The sequence below is a fragment of the Nuphar pumila genome, chromosome 8, assembly GCF_984573655.1.
Source record: "Nuphar pumila chromosome 8, dmNupPumi1.hap1.1, whole genome shotgun sequence".
Classification (NCBI taxonomy): Eukaryota; Viridiplantae; Streptophyta; class Magnoliopsida; order Nymphaeales; family Nymphaeaceae; genus Nuphar; species Nuphar pumila.
In genome coordinates, this window is record NC_143256.1 from 115,425,969 (window position 1) to 115,447,452 (window position 21,484).

General features: G+C 38.9%; 1 protein-coding gene across 1 annotated transcript; it reads right to left on the reverse strand.

Annotated features, from left to right (window-relative positions):
- Positions 1 to 6,752: 6,752 nt before the first annotated feature.
- LOC149830320 (ARF guanine-nucleotide exchange factor GNOM-like) lies at positions 6,753 to 12,584 on the reverse strand. The gene is made up of 3 exons (XM_090016439.1): positions 12,482 to 12,584; positions 10,748 to 11,699; positions 6,753 to 10,678 (listed from the first exon to the last, which is right to left on the reverse strand). The coding sequence occupies exons 2-3, from the start codon at positions 11,486 to 11,488 to the stop codon at positions 7,031 to 7,033; spliced, it is 4,389 nt and encodes a 1,462-aa protein (XP_089872565.1). The 5' UTR covers positions 11,489 to 11,699; positions 12,482 to 12,584; the 3' UTR covers positions 6,753 to 7,030.
- Between the last annotated feature and the right edge of the window lie 8,900 nt (positions 12,585 to 21,484).

The window sequence follows — 21,484 nt, forward strand, 5'->3', positions numbered from 1 at the left end:
GATTCAATCTCCTGTGAGACACCTTTGAATGAAAGTATTTGAAGTTCTGATCTCCCCAGTTGAGCCATTACACCCGCGAGAGCTGCTTCCATTTGAGCTCTTCCCTCGCATGTCATTCTCTAATAAGCTCAATAAGTTCATTGCTTCTGCCCAGGGACAGTTTCACCTCAGTTCCTAGTGTGGTTTGGTTGGAGGTTGATGTTTGAAGAATCTTTGAGTTCTTAGAGTCTAAATGCCACCCACTATCCCCCATGTAGGATCAAGCCAATTTTTTTTTTACCATAGCCAAGAAATTTGGGATTCGCACCCACCAGTCTTCATACATGAAGCGCCTCTTCTTCCTGAGGCCTCTACCAAATACCAGCATGATTGGACCATACTCAGATTTGGTTAGGGGCAGGGTTTGGCCTCTGAAGTCACGGAACACCTCTAGGAAAGAGAGTAAAACTAGAGCACCATCGAGTTTTCCAAGGCATGGGGATTGTCTCTTGTTAGACCATGATGTAGTGATTTATGAGATATCGCCATGTAGTGATTTATGAGAGAAACCACCGTAGCGATTTATGAGAGATCGCCATGTAACAATTTATTGAGATGACTCACACCACCATGTAGTGACATGTAGATGGGAAGCGATTTGCATGTATCACTGTGTAACGATTTACACAGTGTACTAGATGGATCACGAACACAATTTGCCACAATAAGAAATTAATGTGGTTCGGTCATATTAGACCTACATCCACGGCAAACACTCTCGCTCTTCCTTTTTTCTCTTAGTATTTGAATCATCAGGGATACAATATTTATAATACACAGCATATAACTAACTTGGAAACAATCATAGCGGTACAATATATAGTTTCCATAACTAACTTGATACGCGAGATATTTCTTGTAACCATCGAGATCAGATCCCGTAAATCAAGGAGAGAGAGGTGAGAAGAGTTATCGTCAACACTCCCCCTCAAGTGGGGTGTAGATGTTTGCACAACCCCACTTGTCGAGAAGGTCACGATGCTGATCTTGACTCAGTCCTTTGGTGAATCTGTCAGCAAGTTGTTATGCACTTTTAGTATATGGAGTAGAGATCTCTCCTCTTTGAACCTTTTCACGAACATAATGACAATCAATTTCGATATACTTAGTCCCTTCATGAAAAACTGAATTTGCTGCAATATGTATTGTTGCTTGATTGTCACAAAACATGAAAATAGGTAGATCGACTGACATCTTTATTTCTGTTAGGAGAGTTTTAGCCCAGGTTATTTCACTGGCAGTAGTTGCCATGGCCCTATACTCGGCTTCTGCACTAGATTTGGCAACCACCCCTTGCTTTTTGCTTTTCCAGGTAACGATATTGCCACCAACAAAAACACAATATCCTGTGGTAGACCTTCTGTCTGAACTTCCTGCCTAGTCTGCATCTGTGAACCCTTGAATTTGATGACAATCGTTTTGCTTGTACCATAATCCTTGGCCTGACGTTCCTTTCAAATACTACAATATTCGATTTAGGATTTTCCAATGTAGTTCCTAAAGAGCATGCATACATTGGCTTGCGAGGTTGACGGCATATGTAATGTATGGTCGAGTAATAGTTAAATAGATTAGTTTTTTCAACTAATCTTTGGTATCCTTCCTTATTGACGGTTACATCATCAGGAGAGATAATAGATTTTGTCTGCTTTCCACTGGAGTTTCAACAGGCTTACACCCGATTTTTTCTGCACTTTTAAGAAGATCTAACATATATTTTCTTTGAGATAAAAACACACCCTTTCTTGAATGAGCTATTTCAATGCCTAAGAAGTAGCAAAGTTTACCCAAATCTTTTATGTCAAAGGTATTATGCAGAAGTCTCTTTGTTTCTTGAATGCCTTCATCATCTGTGCATGTCACAATGATATCATTCACATATACCAAGATAATAACCAAGTGATTACCTTCTCCTTTGACAAACATTGAATTGTCAGTATTGCTTCTGACAAATTTATGTTGTTTCAAGCAACTGCTCAATCGATGGTATCATGCCCTAGGAGATTGTTTCAGGCCATAAATGGCTTTATGTAGTTTGCATACTCTATCAGTATTTTCTTCTTCAGGATGTCAAGGTGAAAGTTTCATATACATTTCTTCTTTTAAGTCTCCCTGCAAGAAAGCATTTTTAACATCTAATTGATAGAGAGGCCAATTGTAATTACAAGCAACAAATAAGAGAATTCTGACAGTATTCATTTTGGCAACAAGAGCAAATATTTTATCGTAATCAAGACCTTGAGTCTGAGTATACCCTTTAGCCACCAACCTGCCCTTGTATCTCTCTATAGTCCTGTCACTGTTATATTTTATCTTATATACCTAGCGGCATCCGACTACCTTTTTTTCAAGAGGTAAAGAAACAACTTCCCAGGTCTTATTTTTATAAAGAGCTTGTAGCTCTTCATTCATAGCTCGAACTCATATTGGGTCAATTCTAGCCTCCTCATATATGGATGGCTCCTTAATCTGAGAAATGTGATTGATGTAGGCTTTGTGAGTCCTGCTAATTTTGTAATACCCAATATAATTTTCAATAGGGTACATAACTGAGAATGTAACATAATCATTTAAATGAGCATGAGCTCTAGATTGACGCTTTGACCTTCTTAGCAAAGTTTGATTTTTTGTTTCAGAGTTTACCTCTTGTGATGAGTCTAAAGTTCTTCCTATGCTGGTTGCAATTTCTTCATATGAGTCGATCGCAAGCAGAACTACTTCTTCCTGAGAATAATTTTTCTCAAATATGTCTCTAGATGTTGTCTCCTCCTGGCATTGATTTTGCTAAAAGTATCAAACATTTTCGTTGAATTTGACATCCCTGGTGATAAAAAGATGTTGCTCTTCTACATTATAGCATTTGTATCCCTTTTGAGACGTAGAATACCCCAAGAAGACATATTTGGAAGCACGACTGCTAAGTTTATCTGATCCTTGTTTGGCTATGAATACAACACATCCAAAGGTTCTCATGTGATTTAAATTGAGTTTTTGTCCCTTTAGAATCTCAAGAGGAGAGTGTTTTTCTAAAATCCGGCTAGGCAGACGATTTATAATATAGCAAGCAGTCAAAACAACATCACTCCAAAATATTTTTGGAACATTCATTTGGAATAACATGGCTCTGGTAACTTCAAGCAAATGACGATTTTTTCTCTCGGCTACTCCATTTTGTTGAGGAGTACCTACGCAGGTAAATTGATGGTTTACACCCTTTTGTTTTTCAAATTCGTCAAACTGAGTATTCTTATACTCAGTGTCATTGTCAGATCTTAGGATCTTGATTTTTGTATCATATTGGTTTTCTACCATAGAAAAAAACTCTTTACATTTACCAAGGACTTCATTTTTTGTTTTAAGTAAATAGATCTAGGTAGCCTTTGAAAATCGTCAATGAATGTTAGACAATATCTAAAACCAGAGTAAGACGTCAAAGAAGAAGGTCTTCATACATCGGTATGAATTAGATCAAATGGTTTTTCAACAATATTATCTGATCTAGGAAAGGAAAGTCTAGTCATTCGAGCATATCTACAAACATCACACGAATGACAATTAAATTGAAAATCAGGAAACAAAATGTTCAATGACTAGCTTGATGGATGTCCTAGGCGTTTATGCCATAGACATCCTTCATAATTTCCAGCAAGCATGGCCCTTTCGTGTCTTTCAAGCACATAAAGACCGTCTGAATTTTTTCCTTCACCAATCACTTTCTTCGTAGCCCTATCCTGAAATATCATATTATATGGTGAGAAAGTAATATTGCAATTAAGCTCATTTGTAATTTTTGACATAGATGATAAGTTGGCCAATAGGCTTGAGACTACCATAACATCTAGTTCTTTTGCACGATCAAATGGCTGGAATCTACTCATACCTGTTACCTCAACTTTTGTTCCATCGGCAATGACAACATGCTTGCAGCCGCAAATTGGTTTTAGCCTGGATTTATCAGTTATGGTCGAACACATATGTTTACTTGCTCCCAAATCAATGATCCAATTTTTATCATTGTGATAAGCAGAAATATTACCTGGATTTGAAGAAGAAGATGTGAAGGCTGCCATAACTACTTGATCTTTTTTTTGACAAACGGTTTTAAGCAGCTCGGCAATATTCTTCAATTGAGTAGACAAATCTTCTGAGCTAACTTTATCATTCAGGTTTGAAGTGGTAGCCACATGACTAGATGGTGCGGCTTCATGGGGACGTTGAGCTAGAGCAGTTCCTGGTTTACCGTGAAGGTTCCAGCATCTATCCCGGGTATGTCCAATTTTTTTACAAAAAGTACAAGAAATCTTGTTTCTTATTTTGTGGCCTGATGACTCATAGTTTTCTGTTGCACAAGCTACAACATAAAAAAAAAAGAGTTCTATCGGATGCTTTAGGGAGAGACTTTTCTACATTCATTACTTGACGACGAGTTTCCTCTTTCATTATGATAAAGCATATATTGTTAACCGATGGTAATTCGGTTGATAACAAGATCTGGCTTCGAACTTGATCAAATTCATTCCCAAGCCCAGCGAGCAATTGGAATGTTTTTTCCTTTTCACGAAGTTTTTTAAAGGAAGTTATATCTGTGCATGTGCATGTGGATGTATATGACTCATATTCATCCCATAGATGCTTCATTTTTCCAAAAAAGTCAGAGAAACCTTGAGTATCCTTCTTGAGGTTATGAATCTCGCAGAACAATTGATACATATGAGCTATATTGTTTTGCTCGCTATACATTTCTTCGGCAGTGGTCCATATTTCTTGAGCGATAATTAAAAGTAAGAAACCCTCAGCAAATTGATTTTTCATCGAATTAAGAAGCCAAGATATAACAAGGTCATTGACAAACCTCCAATCATGATATTTGGGGTAATTTATGCTTGGCCTAGTTATTTCTCCATTAATATATCTGAGTTTAGATCTACCGCTTAAGTATAGGAAAACCGATTTGGACTATGAAAGATAATTTGTACCATTCAATAATATCAATGTGATTTTTGTATTAGGTACCTGATCCTGAATGAGAATTCGCTCTGTTGATGATGGAGATTGAGGTTGTCCTGACGAGCTGTTTGCCATGAAGAGGAATCACACACAGTTGTCAGAAACGGTTGACAAGAATGAGAGGAAGACACAACAGCCAGAGATTAACTAGGCTCTGATACCATGTAGCGATTTGCGAGATATCGTCGTGTAGCGATTTATGAGAGAAACCACCATAGCGATTTATGAGAGATCGCCATGTACCGATTTATGAGAGATCGCCATGTAGCGATTTATTAAGATGACTCACACCACCATGTAGTGATATGTAGATGGGAAGCGATTTGCAAGTATCACTGTGTAACGATTTACACAGTGTACCAGATGGATCACGAACACGATTTGTCACAAGAAGGAATTAACGTGGTTCGGTCATATTAGACCTACATCCACGACAAACACTCTCACTCTCTCTTTTTTCTCTTATTATTTGAATCATCAGGGATACATTATTTATAATACACGGCATATAACTAACTTGGAAACAATCATAGCGATACGATATACAATTTTCATAACCAATTTGATATGCGAGATATTTCTTGTAACCGTCGAGATCAGATCCCATAAATCAAGAAGAGAGAGAGGTGAGAAGAGTTATCGTCAACACATGATAATGTGACACCACCCAGGGGTACATCATAGAGGTCTCATTGGGAAAGCAACTCCCAAAATTGTCTCATTGATCGAGTAGCCTTGATGGGCAGTTTGCAGTCATGTGAGTGATCGCCCATTAGACACCACGGGAGGTTGATATCAACATCAATGCGATTAAGTTCTAAATTGCACCTTGTTACAACTTGTGACAGGACCGCAGACAACCATAACGGTGAATTTAAAATCTATCGATGGTGATACAAACTAAAGAATAACAGAGTAATCACTTACAGTGAGGACCTCTCTAGCCCAACAGGGAGACAACATGATGATGATGATGCCCGCCAGCGCGCCAACCGCATCCCCCCCCCCCCCCCCCCGGAGGCACCGACCGAAGACTTTTCAGTATATCTACAATCACGCCAAGTTGTGTTTGTGAGCAAATCGTGGACATCATCAACCTTGGTTTCAACTAGCGCAAGGACATCACAGCGATATTGTTCCCTCCAGTTAGCTAAGTAAAGTTGTTCCCTAGAGTTGAGTCGTCTAAAATTCCATGAACACACAATTTCATTTCTTTGGGAGTTGTCAACTAGAGCAGATTATGTGAAGGCATTTTAATTGGCACCAATGCTAGAAGAAGCAAAGCGGCAAGCACCAACCTATTGTTTTGTAAACAAGAAACTAGTAGAAAATCTAACCCCGACTCTCTATTTGAAGTAGTTTTAAGTTTGGCACTGAAAATTGGTGCAAGTAATGGACTCCACTTTCTTGTAAATTTGAAATTGAACTTGCGGGGATCTGTAGATTGATATGAATAAGTTGCATCATAAGCCTTACAAAACTGCTCCTCTGGTTGGCAGAATGATTCAATAATTATTTTCTTTTTTAATCATTTGCTGTGCATCAAATTAGGTACAGATGATATATATATATATATATATATATATATATATATATATATATATATATATATATATATATATATATATATATATATATATATATATGCGTGAGAGAGACCCATTTGCACCCTCACAAAAATTAATGGAGCATATTTATGACATTAGTTTCTCAAATTGGAGTAGGATTTCAATTTTCATATTTGAATACAAAGAAAGGAGTTAGAATTCCATTCTACTCCAGTGAAAGAATCCAACCATGCTCTATCACGTCCATTCACCCTGGGTCCTGCCTCCAATAGTAAATTGATCTCTCTCAATCTAACTAAGAAGGATGCCACCTGCTTGAAATATATACAAAAATCCCTCAAGGCCTTTCTGTATGGAACCTGTATGGAACTATGGAACAAATTCATTAGGACTTTCATCTTTTCATCCTCCCCCATTCAAGCCAACACACCTTCTGGAACCGACTCAGAGTGCTGAGATGCAGATGGATCATCAGTCCCCACAGTTTTGTTGTTCACTGGGTCCAGTTCCTGATCAGGAAAAGTTTCTGCTAGCAACGTAGGGGCAAAGGCATTTACATGCATCCATGTCAGCTCCCATAAGCTGTCACCACCTAAAGCACTCCGCTGGACAAGCACCCCCCTGCTTTTCATCACAAGAAGCATGTTTTTGAGAAGTTCAGGCACCTGCTCCTGAAGCTTATCGCATCTCTTTCCTCTAACTTTAACCTTTCCATACTTGTCCATCCGTGTAAGGATACCAAGCCACAGTTTACAGAAGCTGGGCAATGGAGACAGCTCGCTCAACAATTGAAGAAAAACTTTTGACAACAGTTTCAATGCTAGAATCATAGAGCCTTCCATATTTTTGTAATCTTTTGGAGAATGCCCCTGGGCAATCTCAAGCAAGTCGTCAAGCAAAGTAAACACAACTTGATCAAAGCAGTGCAACCATGCAGTTGGAGTGACCCCAATCCCATCCACAATCATCAAGCATCGCTGAAGCAATGTCAAAGCATGGTTCCTCACCTCCTCCCTCTGCTCTAAACACACCCTTCTCAACCCTTGCACCAACTTTAGCCACATCTCCACAACATCCTGTGAAGCTTTAGAGGAATCATCCCCTGCTTCCTTTGCCCTGCGAAGCCATTTTGCAAGGCAAGGGAGTGATTCAGCCATAAGATCCAATGCACGCAGAGACCTGTCAGTCAAACCGAGACGGGACTCAGCAAACTGCCGGGATGCATCCAAGCAAAGCACATAGTTAGTGGGTGAGAGATGTGCACCCTCTGCCATGATAAATGTCAGAGATTCAAACCCAGCTTCAGAGGCTTCAGGATGCCGAGCAGTGATAGAAAGGAGTGAACAGATAGTCCTCCACCCAAGCTGTGACCGGATGTGGGAAGCATTGGCTTTCACAAGACGCATGACTTCCTGAGTTATGTGCTCACAGTAAGCATCAGCTACACGGGCATCAAGCTTCAATATAAGCTGTAGAGACCTCAGCAGTTCGTCAGCCAGGTTTTCCTTATATGGAAGCAGCCTTTGGCAGATACGCAGAAGCCCGAAAACAGCCTTCTCCACAAGTGCACAAGGCATCACTGTTGACTGTACAATGCTGGCTATATGCTCATAAACACCTTGCCAAAGAAGAACGATCCGGTCACGGTTGTTCAATGTGATGGCAATCAGCAACTCTAAGCAAAATACTGCATTGTCCTCATCCTCAGGTGAGGAATTCCCTTTCTGAGGCCTACCTGCAGCCCATATGAGCGCCTTAGCAAGCTGCAATAGTGAATCTGCTTGCAGGAATTTACTTTCAGTAAAAATAGTATCAATGTGACATGACTGGATTGTCTGAAGAGTACGTTGATGGGCTGCAAGCTGCTGTTCAGTAGGTTGTGACCTTGGTTCTTCTGTGTCAAGTGACAACAGTTGACTGAATCTACCCATCAAACCTGCAGATCTTCTAGGAGTGCCCATCGGCGTCATATGGGATACCGATACTGCACCAGGGGTGGGTTTCCCGTGACCAGAATCTGCAGAAATCTCAGAATCATCAGCTGCATCACTGGCAACTCGAGCAGGCAAAAGTCCAAGCTTGTGCAATCTCAAGATGCAATCAAGAATGTTTCTCCAACCACTGCGTATATAGTCACCAAATCTGTTTGCAATGGTGAAAACAGTGACGGTTGCCAGCCTTGCTTTGGTATCATCACCAAAGGCAATAACAGGTTCCTCAGAAGACAGAGGGTTTAAAAGTGTCGTGGACTTGCAAAGAGAAACAACCAGATCATCCAATACATCTTCAAGATGGTGGCATGCAGATATCTTTGCTATTGCCAGAAAGCCCTCAACACACATGTGAAAAACCTCTTCATGCAGTGCATGTTCAAACACCACTGATATGGCTGCAATTGTAGGGCCAGACATAATGGCAAACATATCATGATCAAGAAAAGCTCTGGAATCACAGACAATATAAGGAGCAGTCTTCTTAGATTTCCTCATGAGATCAATCCAACGACTGGGAGTCATCTCTGGGAAGCCAGCACCCTGCTCTGGAGTAGTACGGATCTCATTTTTGCAGATTGAATGATATAGCTCAGAAAGGAATTCTCTAGGAAGGTCTCTCCCCCCATTTATTGTTCGATTATTTCGTATGAAATCCTCTTCTGTCATCTTCTTCTTGACCTGAACATTGTGACGATCCGTATTAAGCATTATGATAGAATATGACAAGACAAGAGCAGCATCTTTGTCTGCAAAAACATGGGGTGATTGCTCATAGTATCCCTCTGAGAATGCTTCGAGCACCCTCTGTATCTTCTGGGATTCACCTGGCAATCTGAAAGCTTCTAGAAACAACCTTAGTGCGGTATCCAGGCCCATGTCTTGGAAATCAAATGTCCGAGCAAATTCATGCAGCACCTGGACACAGAAATCATCATGATTACCCAAAAAGTCACCAACAAGACTCTTATCCAATCCAGCTGTATACCTAAAAAAACATGCTACACTCTGAGGATCAAGCTTATCAGGCAACAAATGTGTTCCTTGCAGGAACTCCATCCCTTTCTTGGGATCCCTATTAAAATGATTTGCTCCAATCATCAGCCTCCTCTTGATATACTTCCTACGGTGCACAAATCCTACCCAATGGTTTGGGTCATCATAATTATCACACTTCACAGTCCAAAATGGAGTGTACTCTTCAAGGTCACCAACTGGTGAATGGCCCAAAATGAGTGATGCAGAGCCAATCCTATCAGCCATGCCCTGAATAATAGCAATTAGCCCTTCCAATGCAAGAACATGCATGGCAGAGAGGGGGCAGTTGACAGGAAAAGCACTCTTTGACAACAGGTTTGCAAGATCTTCAAACACATTGTTGCAGGTTATGTCGCAATCAAGGTTTGCATACATCTCTGGCATGAAATTGGGCAGCCTGCAAAAGTCAACAAGAGCTTCCATTATGACTTCCCGCTGTTGGAACGAAGCACCATATCTGCTTTGTGTGAGTCTCAGTACAACGCATGAAAAGAAGGCTTCAAGCTGAAGCTTCAGCTCCTCCTTCAAATGCAGGTATAAGTTCAACACAATGCTGCAGACCATTGACAAAATCAGTGGACTCATTGACAAACCAAACTGCATCAAATTCCAAAAAAGCTCATCCTGTACCAAGGCCAACAATTTTGGGTGGTGACATATAGATGGTCCTCCCAATTCTATAGCAGAATTGATTAAACCCAGAGAAAAAAGTGGCACATCCTCATCAAATGCAATTGGGTTTGAATTGGGTCCCGCACCAATATGCTCACCTATATTCAGAAGTGAACACAGGAAATGGAAAATCTTCACCATGCAAGGAATCCCATATGGCTCATTCATAAGATGCATGTCATTTGATGATCCCAGGTTATTGGCAACCTCTGCAGAGTTAGCATCTACTAGATTAGATGACGGACCCACTGAAGCATTTGCAGCGAAAGAGACAGAAACAGGAGGAACATCGGTGTCAAAATTCCCATTCCCATTATCACAAGCTTTATTCCCAAAGCCATAGTCTTTTTCACGGCCAACAACCTGCACACAACAAAACTTTGCTGACACATTCAATGAGAAAATGAGGTTCTATAGAAGAAGGATCCTTACCAAAGCCTCTGGTTTGCAACAGTATCTTTCACTATTAGCCAATGTATGCTCTGAGCGACCAGCAACTGGTAAATGAGCAAAAATACACCTAACAAGCTCGTGCATGGTGTGATGGGCTATTCTCTGCAGTAACTCGCCTTTGATTCCAGCTTGATGGACCACACGGAAACATGTGTTTACTATAGTGCAGACATGTTGGTTGTGCAACACAACTGATGCTTTACTTTTCATGCATGCAAGAAGAACTTGGAGAATCTTCATCAATACAACCTCTTCAGATGCCGGGTCAGTCACCTCAAACCGGCAACTTGTCACGGCATCCACCACCATATGCATTGCCTCTTCGACATTCACAGTGTTCAAATAAAAAAACTCTAGGGTCAGAATCTTGTACACAGAAGATAGAGCCACCCCTGTGATTGGCGCACCAGTTTCGTCTGACCGAATCACATCCAAAAATGGCTTAAGGTAAGAGGTTGGGTTGATGGCCTGCCACTGTTGTTGCCATGAGAAGATCTTCCTCCGGAGTGCCTTCAGTGACAGGACTAGAGCATGCTCCGACTGATCATCACCAGTCATATAATGACCACCCCATCTTACATTTCTCCTCATGACAGCCAACACAGCACCTGCCTCTGAATTCACCATGCAGGCTAAAGCTGCTTTTTTCGAAGAACACTCGCTGTTCTCTGGTTCTTCAGCGATTACATTGATTCCCGTCTGCATCTTTGGACACCCCATTGATAAATGAGGCCTGCTAGCAACTCAAAAACTTTCCAATTCCAACCCCACCAGCGACGGGCAAATGCATCAAATCGAGTTCAATGAAGCCTTTCCACCACAATATGCCGTACACCTATGGGGAAAGCAGATCGACATCGTTTCTCATGGATGCTAACTTCTAATTCTAACTATATAACGAAAGAATACACTCCGTGTTCGATATGTTGCCCTAAAATGAAATTAGAGCAGAAGGGAGTCACAAAAATGCAACAAGGCAAGCACTAACGATCAATGTCAGCACTTACAAACCATTAGCAATACAGCGGTAATGACCATTTGTTCATCAAATAACAAAGAAATTCAGTCAATGGAGAAGCATCAGAGCACGGTTAACGCCTCAAAACATCTTAAATTAGGAAAAAAAGCAACACCGCGAGTGCCACTAATCAATTTCAACACTTAAAACTAGTACCAAGAAAGCAACAACCAATTGTTCATCAAACAACAAAGAGATTCAATCAGTGGTGAAGCATCAGATAAAGTCCAATACATCGAAGCACAAAATGGTTTTGAATTCTCCCATATCTCACCTAAACGACTCTCTTAGAAAAAACGAAAAATTCCGGATCGATGCTTCACACCAAAAAAATAACAAGAACGATCTGAATTTCCAAGCTAAAAGACAAGAAACACAACCAATAAACCAAATCGCTTCCGAATTCGCCAATTTCCCACCGTTCGATCGATCATCACAACTCCAAAAAAGGAAAAAAAAAACGTACAATGAGAACCCACAAACCCCCATCAGAAAAAAAGAACTCCACCGATCCCTCCACACTCAAGATCTACGAACCCGAACTGATTAGAGAGAAACACAAAATGTCCACAAAAACCCAATAAAACAAAACAAAAAAACATAATTCTTCCATACTGAAGCGATCGAAACCCTGATTCATCAAATTCTTATACATCCAACACTAGATTCGAGACGAGAGAGCAGATCCGTCGTACCTGATCCCCAAGGATTGGGGATTGGGTTAGGGTTTTGATGCAGAGTCGTGGCAATTGGAGAGAGAGAGAGAGTGGAAATTTTCTCTCTTTCCTGACATTTCCTAGGAGAGAAACTCATCAAATAACAAATTCAAATAAACATTTTCAATTTTATTTAAAATTTTGAATAAAAACTTTAATTTGATGCAGTAGATCGGCTTCGTGGTTGGATTCGGATAGTAAGAACCACAGAACCAGACCTGATAAAATCTCTTTTTTTTGGAATGTTTTACACAATGTTGTCAGAATCGTATCGGACCCTGAATCGATTTTCAAAACTATTCAAGTGATCGGGTCCGATTCCGATTCTGATCCCAATAAAAAACTGGAATAGGCTAATTTTTAACCAGCAAATGACACATGTTACAAAAACATTAAAATAATAAAAAAATAAAAAAATAAAAAAAATAATTTAATTTTTTTTTTAAACATTTAAAAGTAAGCCGAATAAGCTTAGTCTTAGTCTTTCTTGTATCGAATTTTATTTATTCAGGTACTGTCAACATTGGTTTTACATGTAAAGTTTATCTTAACAGCCCATAAGGACTAGGGTTGTCAACGGGTCGGGTTTGGTTCGGACTCAGGTAAAACTAGACTTGGACTCAGTTTTTTGGGTATGGTATCGGGTTCAAACCTGAGTCTAATTGGGTCTATTATAAGAAAAACTATACCCCGACTATATAAGAACTATATGAACCAGACCCGGACCATAACCGTTTAAATCATATTTGTTATCATTTTTACATTAAAAATTTACGGGTCTTAATCAAAACTCGGATCCAGTCTGGGTCTGGTATAACATTTCACAAACGGGTTCATGTATTAATCGGACCTTTGAGTCCGGATCCTTGACTTAATTGGGTCTTATTATTTATCACCATACCTGGACCCTATAGGGTTTGATTCAGGTCAGGTCTGGGTAAACCTGAACTTAATCGGGTCTTATTATTTATCAACATACTCGAACCTTATAGGGTTTGGTTCAGGTAGGGTCTGGGTAAACCAGACCCGTTCACACCCCTAATAAGGACTCACACACCTGGCTAGATGGGAGGGCTCAAGGTTTTCATGGTACAGGTCAAGAATTCTATACTTTAATGTGGATGCCCTTTTGTTGCAAAGCTAAGATATTGTTTGGATGTCATCCAAAACAAGTCGAGAACATGGTTTCGGGTGTCAAACTAAGCTTTACACCCAAAATCTCGTTTGTGGGTAAAATTGAGTGTTTAACTCAATTTTGATAAAAAATGGAATATAAAACTGTGTTTTGGATGTGTGTGTATGCATGTGTATCGCGGCACTTTGCCGAATGCATTTGTAATGTCAATTTGCGCATACATGCGAATACTCATGTAATGATTTCTACGTGTATGCAATCAAAAATACTTGCGGACGTTTGCATTTTTTATTGTGTTCGCGACACTCGAATGATTGTTTGCTTGTGTGCATATGCAATAGTGGCGTAGGCCTAAATTTTTTTGATGTGACAAGTGTGTATGTATCTAACATGCGTAAGTATGAATATGATATGTTTAGTATGATGAATTTTATGGGATAGAATATATTACATGCATTAGAATTTAACCGCATAGAATGTATTTTTTTAATCTTTTCACGGCTAGCCAACCGTTTCTCGGTCTATGGCTTCCTCAAAAATGGCCGGCTATCTTTCTTCTTTTTTTTTGTTAAATGTTTTGGCTTGGTCGACAATTTTCTAGCAAGTTACCACTGGCTATGGTTTCTTTCTTTCTTTCTTTCTTTTTAAGGCTAGTAAGCCATTTTCCAGTCAAGCTGAAAAATGACCCAACTGGTGTTGCCCTTTCTGAGTCACACTAGCTCAACCATTTTCTGGCCAGGCCGAAAAAATGAATTGTTTTATTTTTTATTTTATAATGGTGATTTATCCACATCAAGGTTTTCTTAATCACAACTATTGTTGGGCTTGGCTCCGGTCTATAAACTTGATTTCAAACCAGGCCTGGATCCAAATACTACTGAGATCTTATGGGTCCAACTAGATTATCTAATCGATCGGATCTACTTTTAGTAGGTTTTGACCCCTGGTCTTGTTGTGGTTGGCAGGCCTCACGAGGATCTTGGGGATGTAAAGGGTTCAGATGTAGGCATGACCAAATCCAAATCCAATCTAGTTGGGTTGTATCAAAAGTAGATTTGGTTAAGGATTGGGATCAAGTGGGAGAAGCCCTAAAGATCCAATCCCATTGAGCTCCCTAGATGCAAGTAAGTGTGCAAAGAACTTCATATATGGGTTAGATCATGCTTGATTCAATACTGTACCTTCTTTTACATAGTGGTTCCTGATCTAGATCCAAATTGGGTGTTGGGTTACCACTCAAATCCTGTGAGCTTTACACTACAACAAAGCAGTAGATTAGTGACGACCACATTCCGTCGCTAATATGGTTAGCGACGGATTAGCGACAATGAGGCGACAGTATGCTTACGTCGCGAATATTTCGACGCTAACTGGCGACGGAATTATTCCGTCGCCAGGTCCGTCACTAATTGCGACAGAATAACGAGCGCTATATTCCGTCGCCAATCCGCCGGTATTAAACGGTGACCACGGCTTGGCGACGGATTTACTTCTGTCGCTATGTCGTCGCTAGATTAATATGAATAGCGACGGATGGTTCCGTCGCTAATCCGTCGCAAACACGAAAAAAAAATAAAAAAAAAATTATTTGAAAATTAAATACCGAGAACTGTACAATTTCTATTTCCTGTACAATTTATATTTCCTGTAAATAAAAAACAAACCACACAAAAAAATTCATATAACAAGAATCTACAACAATTAATCGTTCCACCTTAAAATTAAGAAGTTTAATTATTTACAATTCAACAATTACAATTAGGAAAAATAAAAAAAATAGAACTTCTTCAACACAGTCCTCTAATCATCGCCAAGATTTTGTGCGTCTTTTTGTTCATTGTCTTTATCTGTCCCTTCAGCTCCACTACCCTGATTATCGCTAGCAGCCTACACAAGAAAAGAACAGTCAGTATTGATAAACAAAATATAATGAAATAAATTACACACTATATGTGATTCTATCATGTGCTCATGTGTGATCTAAGGCAATAAAAAAACTCTATATGTGATTCTATCATGCTCATATGTGCTCTAAGGCAGACAAAAAGTTATATATATATATATATATATATATATATATATATATGTGTGTGTGTGTGTGTGTGTGTGTGATTCTATCATGCTCATATGTGTGCTAAGGCAGTCAAAAAATTGAACATGTGATTATAGCATGTTCATATGTGTTCTAAGGCATCTAAAAAAACTCTATATGTGATTCTACCATGCTCAGATGTGCTTTAAGGTAGGCAAAAAACTATATATGTGATTCGATCATGCTCGTATGTGTGCTAAGGCAGTAAAAAAATTGAATATGTGAATATAGCATGCTCATATGTGCTCTAATGCAGGCAAAGCCAAAAATTTTATATGTGATTCTATCATAAATGATATATAACATGTTCATATGTGTTCTAAGGCAGTAAAAAAACTCTATATGTTATTATAGCATGCTCACATATGTGCTAAGGCAGTCAAAAACTGAATATGTGATTATAATATGCTCATATGTATTCTTAGGCAGTCAAAAAACTGAATATGTGATTATAGCATGCTCATATGTGTTCTAATGCAGTAAAAAAAACTTTATATGTGATTCTATCATGCTCATATGTGCTCTAAGGCAGACAAAAAGTTATATATATATATATATATATGTGATTCTATCATGCTCATATGTGTGCTAAGGCAGTCAAAAAATTGAATATGTGATTATAGCATGTTCATATGTGTTCTAAGGCATCTAGAAAAACTCTATATGTCATTCTATCATGCTCAGATGTGCTTTAAGGCAGGCAAAAAACTATATATGTGATTCGATCATGCTCGTATGTGTGCTAAGGCAGTAAAAAAATTGAATATGTGAATATAGCATACTCATATGTGCTCTAAGGCAGGTAAAGCAAAAAAATTTATATGTGATTCTATCATAAATGATATATAGCATGTTCATATGTGTTCTAAGGCAGTAAAAAAACTCTATATGTTATTATAGCATGCTCATATGTGTGCTAAGGCAGTCAAAAAACTGAATATGTGATTATAATATGCTCATATGTGTTCTTAGGCAGTCAAAAAACTGAATATGTGATTATAGCATGCTCATATGTGTTCTAATGCAGTCAAAAAAACTTTATATGTGATTCCATCATGCTCATATGTGCTCTAATGCAGTCAAAAAAACTTTATATGTGATTCTATCATGCTCATATGTGCTCTAAGGCAGACAAAAAAACTTTATATGTGATTATAGCATGCTCATATGTGCTCTAATGCAATAAAAAAACTCTATATGTTATTATAGCATGCTCATATGTGCTCTAAGGCAGTCAAAAAACTGAATATGTGATTATACCTGAGAGGGACCTAGAATCGAAGATCCCCTATCCTGAACAACGGCCTTGATCTCATTTCGGAGAAAGGGGGCGACGGTGTATTGAAAGTAGTTATTCAGTGATTCATTAATGATCTGGCGTACATCATCACCGGAAAGAATAGTCGGCTGCTTGGAGCTTATGTCGGCGCAAGAAGTCGGTGAGCCGTAACTGGAAGAACCAATAACTGGTGAAGTGTTCATATTACTCTCAAACCCGAACACGTGACCTTTTTTGGGTTCACCTGCTGCAGTCACCCATGCTGTAGGATCAAATGATGGATGCTGAGTAGCGTCATCGCCATATCGCTCTACCATCTGTTGCTCATATGCCTCCTACAAAATAATGTTTAAAGTATTCATTAATAATTAATGATAACATTATGATAACTTGCATATATATTGCAATGATTATTAATAGAATTAATACATATCATTGTCGTTCTCGCCTTCTCTGATACGAAGACTCCTGTGGTCTTCCGTTTATGTGTTTCTACAAACACATCCTTATATGGTACACTACCTCTTTTTTCTGCTTCCTGCGAAGTTAAATGACAAAAGATTTAGTACACAAGTTTGCAACAATACTTAGAAAATTAATATTATATATTGATGAGTTACCATTTTCTTTAGGTGGCTCCCAAATGTCTTAGATCCACCTGTGTGTAGATAGGCTTCGAGCATCTTCGATCGATTTTGTGAAGCCTTCGCAGAGCGATTTTTAAATGCATCTCCCGCCCACTTATCACACATTTCATTCCAGTAATCTCTCTTGATAGTAATAGGACCATGGCCCTTCCACAATAATGGATCATCTACTACGCCAGATGCTTTTTTTGCTGCAGTCTTCATAGTGTGCAGCATGTCTGCAAATCGATTGGCAGCCACCTTTTGCCACACCTTCCTTGCATCATTTTCTTCCACCGTAGTTGCGAAGCGATTCGAAGCCTACAAATATTTTCAGAAAGTTAGTAGACATTGCTTAAATAAATTAAATAGGAAACACATTAACTATGAGGAACAACTGTATACCATGAATGAGGACCACAATCTGTCTAACACCTCCTTTGGGTACTCTTTTCATTGAGCAACTGGTCCTGATAGATGTTGAAGAAGTGAATTCCTAATCTCCCGTACTACTTCTTGTGGCTCAAACCTCATGCTGCACATGAATTGTTACACAGTAAATATCAATATAAAATATTTAAAAGATATGCAATAATTGAAAACAAAATACTTTTGGTCGATTATCGATATACACTATTCGAATGAGTCTTCTTGTGCCAGCCTGAGAAGACCCCGTTTCCTGTGTTGGTTGTTGACTTGTGTGATCAACTGGTGTAGGTGGGTCGTGTACAGGCGCAACATCATCTGTAAAAAAATACATTAGAAATTCTCAGAATGTGCATTTGAACTAATCAAGCATCTAATTAGTTATATGATATACCTATCACAGGAGCCCGTGAAGATGAAGGCTGACCTGGCTACTACTGGATGAGCGACCACTATAACCTCCACGAACCATATTCTAACAAATAACATATGTCATACAATACATTCAAATAATTCACATCAAGTATTACAATGCATTCAAGTCATTCACATCAAGCATTGCAATGCATTCAAATAATTCAAATCATTGACATCAAGTATTGTACTAATTCAAATCATTCGTTAATTGCATAAATTATAATACATTCAGATAATTGAAATCATTCACATCAAGTATTACAATGCATTCGAATCATTCGTATCAAGTATTAATATACATTCAAATAAAATTTTTAATCATTCACACCAAGTATTGCAATACAACTCACATCAAGTATTACAATGCATTTAAATAGAGGTTTGCAGTATAAGATTTTGCTCACTAGCTTGAGAATTCTTCATCGTCACTAGTTTGACTTTCTTCTTCTTTTTCTTCTTCTTTATTGTTTGTCCATCCACTTGGTACATCATTTGGATCACATTCCTCTATGAATGTTTCATCGGCCAATAGACATATGACATGCATATCATGCGCAACATCGTGACCATAAGCGAAGTCATAGACATCATCTGATTGATAATAATCACTGTCTTCAGCTAACTCATTTTCCTGTAACTGATCATACTCGGGGTATAGTTTGGATTTCACCTTGCAAACTGCCCACCATTCATTTCTATCTGACTTTTTTATACTCGGATATGAAGTATAATAAACTTGTTGAGCTTGCGAGGCTAATATGAATGGTTCATATGTTCCAAACCTGAATTTATGATTCACCTCCACAATGCCTGAAGCTTTGTCGAGTCTTGTTGCAGTTGGATCAAACCAATGACACTTGAATATCGTAACCCTGTTATTCATGCCTAAGTAAGTCAACTCCATTATTTCCTCTATAACACCGCAGTAATCATGTTCATTTTCACCGTAGCTGCTACCCTTGACACACACGCCACAATTTATCGTTGATTTGTTTATACCGTAGTCTTTTGTATGGAATCGATAACCATTTACGATATACCCGTTGTAGCATTGCACAACTTTGGTCGGACCATTTTCTAAATCACATATTCCTTGATCTTTAACATCACCATGGCGAACCTACGCACAGACATAAACAATTATTGTGATCACGATCAATTAAGTAACTTAGTGTTGTTTATAAGTATAAAATTTATGTTAGCTTCTTTACCAACTGTTTCAACCACTTCACAAACTTAGTTTCACGTTCTTTTTGTACTTCTGCATCAGTGAGATGTGAAACTTCGCTTTGCAACTCCAGATCAAATCGTCTGCAAACCACAAATACTTATATTACCGAGTCATGTATCCACATATAGAACATAAAAGGATTTATAATTGAGTTGCATATACATATACTTACTCGATGTATGGGTTGATCGCTGAGCAATTAAAAAGAATATAGATGTGTGCTGCATCTTGCTCTCGATCTGTCAATAGCCTTGATCGACAACTACCAAATGCATGCCCAAGTGGTTGAAATATCGACAGCTTGTCAGCTACAGTTACTTGTTCTCCATCATCGTTACGGGGCGGGCATGTGTAACGTGTTGGAATATGAGGTTCAAAGTACATAGATGAGAAATTTGAAATCTCTTCTAAAGTGTACGCCTCACAAATAGAGCCTTCTACTCTTGCTTTATTACGAACCTTTTTTTTAGGTCGAACATGCATCTGACAAGAATATACATTTCAAATTTTAAAAATCTGTCATTAAAGAGACAAATATAAAAAAACATATACCTTTCAAATGGGTACATCCATCGATATTGCACAGGGCCACCAACCCTTAGTTCATATGGCAGATGTATGATCAAATGTTCCATAACATCGAAAAATGCTGGCGGAAATATCTTTTCTAACAGACAAACAGTGGTGATGACAGAGTCCTCGAGATTCTTTACATCTGATACAACGACCTCCGATGCGCACAACGTTCTGGAAAATCCGCTCAACTCAGACAATACCCCCTATATAGGTTTGTCTAACATATCATGGAATGCTAGGGGTATCAATCGTTGCATAAAGATATGACAATCATGGCTCTTCAACCCATATAACTGTCCATCGTCAATCTTCACAGCCCGAGCAATGTTAGAGACATATCCATCTGGAAATCTCAGTTGTCTCAACCATTGACATACATGTTTTATTTGATCAGGTCCGAGCACGTACTTCGCCTTTGGTTTCAGTACTTTGCCATTATACTCTTTGAGTTCCAATTCTGGTCTTTTACATATTGATTTTAAATCCATACGGGCCTTCGGATTATCCTTCGTTTTTCCTTTAATATTCATTACTGTATTGAACACATTATCAAACACATTTTTCTCTACATGCATCACATCCAAATTATGTCGTATCAATAGGGTCGGCCAATACGGTAGTTCCCAAAAAATAGATTTTTTCGTCCAATTGTGATCCTTCCCAAATCCACGGAAGGGTGTAGTACTACGGGCATCTGTTAATACATCTGGAAAGTATCACAATCTTCTTAGAATCTCTATGCCGGACAATCTTGAGGATGGACCTTCCGTTTCAGTTGTGCCTGCTTTAAATGCATTCTTTTGACGTCGGAACAGATGATCGCTGGGTAGAAATCGACGATGACAATCAAACCAGCAAGACTTCCTTCCATGCCTCAATCTAAAAGCTTTGGAACCCTCCATGCAGTACGGACAAGCCAACCTCCCATGTGTGCTCCAACCAGATAACATACCATATGCAGGGAAGTCACTGATTGTCCATAGAACAACGACCTTCATGTTGAAATTTTGTTTTTTGTGGGCATCATACGTGGTAACACCGTCATCCCACAGTACTTTTAATTCATCAATCAATGGCCTTAGATATATATCAAGATTTTGGCCAGGTGCGGTCGGACCAGGGATCAACAGAGACAAGAAAAGATTTGGACGTTTCATACACAAGCTTGGTGGAAGGTTGTATGGAGTTACAAATACTGGC